General features: G+C 43.1%; 1 protein-coding gene across 1 annotated transcript in view; it reads right to left on the bottom strand.

The window, feature by feature from the left end:
* Nucleotides 1-4,215: 4,215 nt before the first annotated feature.
* The window catches only part of DNAH3 (dynein axonemal heavy chain 3), a 192,705-nt gene continuing 191,293 nt past the window's right edge, over nt 4,216-5,627 (bottom strand). Inside the window, exon 61 of the mRNA XM_065893394.1 lies at nt 4,216-4,569. Within this exon, the coding sequence (XP_065749466.1) occupies nt 4,216-4,569 (354 nt within the window). The remainder of the gene's footprint in view (nt 4,570-5,627) is intronic.

Here is a 5,627-nt window from a genome sequence, read left to right as displayed (position 1 = left end):
AAACCTTCAAAATACTGGGACTCACCCCATGATGTGTGCTCACACATCACTACAGTTTGTCAGGATCTTGCTGCCTGAGTGGACAACACTAACCCTAGAGGTCATGGACCTTATATCCTCACTGAAGCATCATCTGGAAACAAGACTAAGGCCTGTGGGCAGAAGACTGAAGGGTGACAAAGCTCTTCAAGGGAGTGCCGATCACCGGACATGCCAGCTGATATGAAGAAATTAGCCAGTTGCTGGAAGTTCTCATGGCTACTATAAAACTATATACCACCCCTCAGAATATTTTTAGGCTTTTTTTTTTCAAGTTATAGATTTGCTTAAAAGTGAGTTTTTTGTGTGTGCTTTGTTGTCTTTTGACACTTCCAGTTTCCACATAAACTCCCCTTAAAAAGCGCATCATTGGATCAATCATGGTTTTTCACTGAAATTTTATATGAGACCCATCTCTGCCCCAGACATACACATACACAAAAGTTCTTGTCTTAGGTAAATGCATATGTTTAGTTTATCTTAAAGCCTATAATTACTTTGGATACACTTAGGATCTGAAAGGCTCACTAGAAACTCATACTGCATTCGTTATGAGAATTTTACATTAACATAATTAGGAAGTACAAGAGCTAAGCTGGCTTTCAAATTATATCCAGACTGAAATGGGACAAGTAGAGATCAAGACGTAAAGGACTTACACCCCTGCATGTGTGGATACAGGTGAGATTCCCATGGCAGTTCATTTGTATGTCAGCGTCCTTCCCTCTTACCTCCAGAGGCGCTGGGTAATCACCAATAAAGAAAAATCTCTAGTGATTTTGGTCTCTCTCTGCTGTTTTCCAGAATGGCCTTGTGATCCTCAAAAGCAGCAGTTGATAACTTCCTGCCCACACCTAGATTTAGGATTCATACAGATTGTCTAATTTTAAATATGTATATTTCAATTTCAAAACCTGTTCCTGTGAGCAGGAACATACCTTTTCATGCTCAGGATAAGTAAGTATTACAGGGTTTGGCAGTGACATGGAGAGCAAATATCCTACTGTGTCAGTAGAGATATAGCATGTACATATTTAACACAAATGCAGCTATAGGCCTTTGATGGAGAGAGAGAAATGCACATGTGCTGGCAGGCATGTCGGCCCCTCCATGGCCATTCGGTGAGCACATACCCCAGCCTCGCTTCAATTAGGAGACATCGGTCTGCTATTCCATCAGTCACTCTCCTATCTGATCTCATTGTGGAAGCATTTCCTTACCAAGAGGTGGTTCTGATGTTTAAAGGTAAGTATTTCTAAAGCAATATAAGGCCTGTGAACTCAAGCCAACTGCTTTATCTGGTGGTCAATCAATGAAACACTGACCTGTTCTTACACTGGAGGAAAAACTGGCTGTGCTGAACTGAGTGAAACATGACTTGCTGTCTCCATCATTGTCCCTTTCTAAGTAATTCAAGGTGATTTTGAATATGCAATTTTTGTTTTACGCTGTAGGGGTTAGAAACCATCCTTCCTACCCAGACTCTTCCAAAATGGAAGTCCATCTAATGCTAGCTAACCTCTAAGTACCTTCTGTGTGCCAGGAATCTTCCCTAAATGTGAATTTTATATGCCTAGCCTCCTTTGCAAAGATGCATATTCTATTACACAGAAACATAATTTCCTGCCAAACTTTCCATGAAACCTATTTGTTTATAATTTTTTCTTTTCATTTTCTCTCCAACCCTATAAAATCTCCTTCTTTGGTATTTTAAAGGTATCCCCTACATCCCCTCTTTCAATGAAATTTTCTTCCAATGCTGACAAGGACTGAAAACTATTTACTCAACAGCTAGATTTTTAAAGAGCAAGGACTAGCGTGGTGACAAGGTTTGTCTGATGTCATCTGCTGAGGTATTTATAGGCAGGGCCTACAGCTTCTCACGGAGCTGATCTCTGGCCATCTCTGCCCCAGGGCCCCAGCCTCTAATTCACCAGGACTCCTGAAGAACCTACTGCTCTCTCCTGGGGGTGAGGGGGAGAGACATTAATTAACACATGGACCCCAACAGAAAATGACCTTAAATTTAGGGGAATCTTTTGAATTGAGGGAAATTTTTTAAGTTACAAAAATTTAATCCATCGTACAGGAACATCCTGTCCCTTGACCCCTGAGGAACGAAACAGTCCCTGCCTCCCTCAGCTTTTGCTGCTGAAGGTGGAGTTAAGATGACTAAGAGAAATTCAGTTCTCTTAGCAACCTTCTCACTGCCTCATAGCTTACAATCTGACTTACCTAGCCAGTCGAAGATTCAGGGATTTGGGATCCTGACCGTCTTTCCATCTCACATGGCTTAGCAATCTATTTGGAATAATAGAGAATAAGGCAGTTCGAGCTATCTATTAATTCTGATTGTCTTTCCTCTATTGTAAAAAGTTATGTTTCTTCGAGAAACAGCTTTTAAGCTACCTACTTGGAGCTGAAAGAGAGTGGTTCCACCTCACTGTCTCTATCGGCCCCAGGCAAGATTTGGAGAACTCCCCTTTTGCACTTAGGATCAATTAGATGATTTGCTGATCTCAGAATTCAGAGTCCTCAATCAGAATTTGATTGGCTCCACATTCCCATGAAGAAACAAGTTTTCTGGAATATGTTTATGTGGTTCTCAGAAGCTTCATTTAAGAAAAATCAAAGACCCCAAGTCAGGACATTTCTTCTAGTGAAGAGGCAGGGAAGCCAGGCCAGACACATTAAGATTCCCAAAAAGCCTTATGTCTTTGCTCATCTGTGGACTGACCAAGGGAATGCCCTAGAAGTAGCCATTTAGAGCCAAAGAGCCACAAGAGAGAGTTGGTTGAGAATATATCAAGAATTTGATTTTTATCTCCCTCAGGATTCTCTTCCAGCTGGCCCTGGGGAAAAACAGTGATAAACTAGAAATTTCTTGGACATGGTTGTTGGAACTACACATCTCTTCTAAGATTCTACATCACAATATAGCAAAGTCCTCAGCAAGGAGGTAGCGTGAAGCAGTGAAAAATGCACAGGTTCTAGAGCCAGACAGACTTTGGCTCAAAACCTGGCTTTTCAATGTGAAAGAGCTGGATAATTGTAGGCAAGTTAGTCTCCTTGAACCTCTAGAGGGGGAGACAGTCATATCCAACATAGGTACAAGCAAGATATCTAAAGGCCCAGGGACAAACCATGGCGAGCAACAAATAATGGTTCTCTCACGTCTCCTTTCTTCCTGAAATTTCTGCCCATCTGTGTAGGCTAGTGGAGAAGAATTGGGGTCCCAGTTCTACCACTGGCTAGCTGTAAAACTGAGCTAGTTACTTTTCTAAGCCTCCATCTCTGCATCACTGAAATGGAGATAACGATAACACCGCATAAGATTGTTGTGAGAAGTACATTTTAAATATATCAAGAGCCTTTAAAAAGTAAAAGTGGGCTAAGCATCTTTCAACCTATAAGAAGCCCTAATGTTAGCCCATGTGAATAGACTAGGAGAGAAGCACTTAAAGATCAGTGACGGTTACGGCAAAATAATAGGAAAAAAAAAAAAACAAACCCACCAGGCAGCTTAGCCACATGACTAAAGGTCTAGGTTGAAGAGTCCCACTGTCTGTGTTCAAATCTAGGCTCCACTATTTTCGTAGCTATCTGATTTGGGAAACAGTGCTTCCTCTATATCATGGTTTCTGCAGCCATAAAATAAGGATAATAACCCACTTTATAGGAATGCTCTAAAATACCTGGCTCATAGCAAGTGCTCCATTAATATAACGGTTATCATCATCATCATCATCATCCCATGTGACTATCAAGAAAGGAAAGCTAGATTTCAGTCAAGAATGAAGTTCCTGGGCTTCCCTGGTGGCACAGTGGTTGAGAATCCGCCTGCTAATGCAGGGGACACGGGTTCGAGCCCTGGTCTGGGAGGATCCCACATGCCGCGGAGCAACTAGGCCCGTGAGCCACAACTACCGAGCCTGCGCATCTGGAGCCTGCGCTCCGCAACAAGAGAGGCCGCGACAGTGAGAGGCCCGCGCACCGCGATGAAGAGTGGCCCCCGCTTGCCACAACTAGAGAAAGCCCTCGCACAGAAACGAAGACCCAACACAGCAAAAATAAATAAATAAAGTACTAAACTTCTACCCCCAACACCTTCTTTAAAAAAAAAAAAAAAAAAAAAGAATGAAGTTCCTTTTATTTTCTGTGTTGAGACAGATGCCATCAGTTATCTAGCTGGCACAGTGAGGCTACTCCTCGGTTTACCCAGTGCTTCTGGGGCCTGTCGGTTGGGAGTTCAATGGATAGGACATAGTTGGTGGAGTGGCCTGTGGTAGAGAGGATACCTCTTCGGGCACTTGTTTTGTAGACTGGACACACATAAATGTTCTGATGCAGAAACATTGCATTTTCCCCAGGTTTCAGCCAAATAATGGGCAATGGGTCATAGAGGATTCTGGGGAGAGACTCCCCGATCTGCATCGTTTCCCTATCCCAACGGGCGCCTTCTAAGAAGAGTCCTTTTATGTAGGCCCCATCTTCTGGGTTATCCTCCATGACTGTTTCTTGTGTGGTTACCTGGAAGACAGGAAGCTGTGAGTTCCATTACCTGCCATTTTCCTAAATGAGGCAGCATTAAGAGATTGAAAAAGTACAAACCGGCTTTACTGTCTGCCTTTCCCAGGATGCATTTCCCAGGACACTGGGGCTTCTCTGATAATATTCCTGCCTGCTACATGGGCCAGGTCTGATTTCTAGTTAGCATGCTGCCCTTATATATGGCAGGCACAGAGAATGCACTAAAGTAAGAGCCAGGAGGCCACATTAACTGTTACCTAGCTTAGTGGCCTTGCACAATCTTTCCCCTTTCTGAACCTCGATCTGTAGTGAGGGGTTAGGTTCAGATGCATGTTGGTAAAACAGTTCTCTAGCAGGAGAAGTGAAACCTTGATTTGTAGTTTCTGTCAATTTCTGTGGTGTAAAGACTCCCACCATGGTCAATTTCAGCCTATCAATTGTTTAACAACCAGCTTTAACAGGTTCTGGTGAGTTAGTATAAGCCAGCTCCAGCATACAACTGTTTAGATTCAGAGGTGATAAATTTCTTCTGGTAAATGCAGAAAATGGTCTAGGTGTAGGAGAATAGAGGGGTGGAGGGGATTATGGTGAAGCAGAGAGCACGAGCTCCATTTAAAATCATTCAAATTCTAATCTTTTTGTTATTGTTAATGGAATGTTTTTTCCCATTTCTATTTCTAAGCATTTATTGCTAGAATAGGAAAAGGATTTTTGTATATTGAACCAGTATCCAGTCATCTTACAAATTCTATTAATTCTGATAGGTGTGTTTTTCGGATTTCTAGGTATACAATCATTTCAACATCAAAAAAATATAGTTTTGGGGCTTCCCTGGTGGCGCAGTGGCTGAGAGTCCGCCTGCCGACGCAGGGGACGCGGGTTCGTGCCCCGGTCCAGGAAGATCCCACGTGCCGCGGAGCGGCTGGGCCCGTGAGCCATGGCCGCGGAGCCTGCGCGTCCGGAGCCTGTGCTCCGCAACGGGAGAGGCCATAGCAGTGAGAGGCCCGCATACCAAAAAAAAAAAAGATAGTTTTATCTTTTTTCCAGGGTTTATTCCC

This window comes from Phocoena phocoena, chromosome 15 (assembly GCF_963924675.1).
Source record: "Phocoena phocoena chromosome 15, mPhoPho1.1, whole genome shotgun sequence".
Lineage (NCBI taxonomy): Eukaryota > Metazoa > Chordata > Mammalia > Artiodactyla > Phocoenidae > Phocoena > Phocoena phocoena.
The sequence above is the reverse complement of the archived record's forward strand: the minus strand, read 5'-3'. Positions and strand labels throughout refer to the sequence as shown.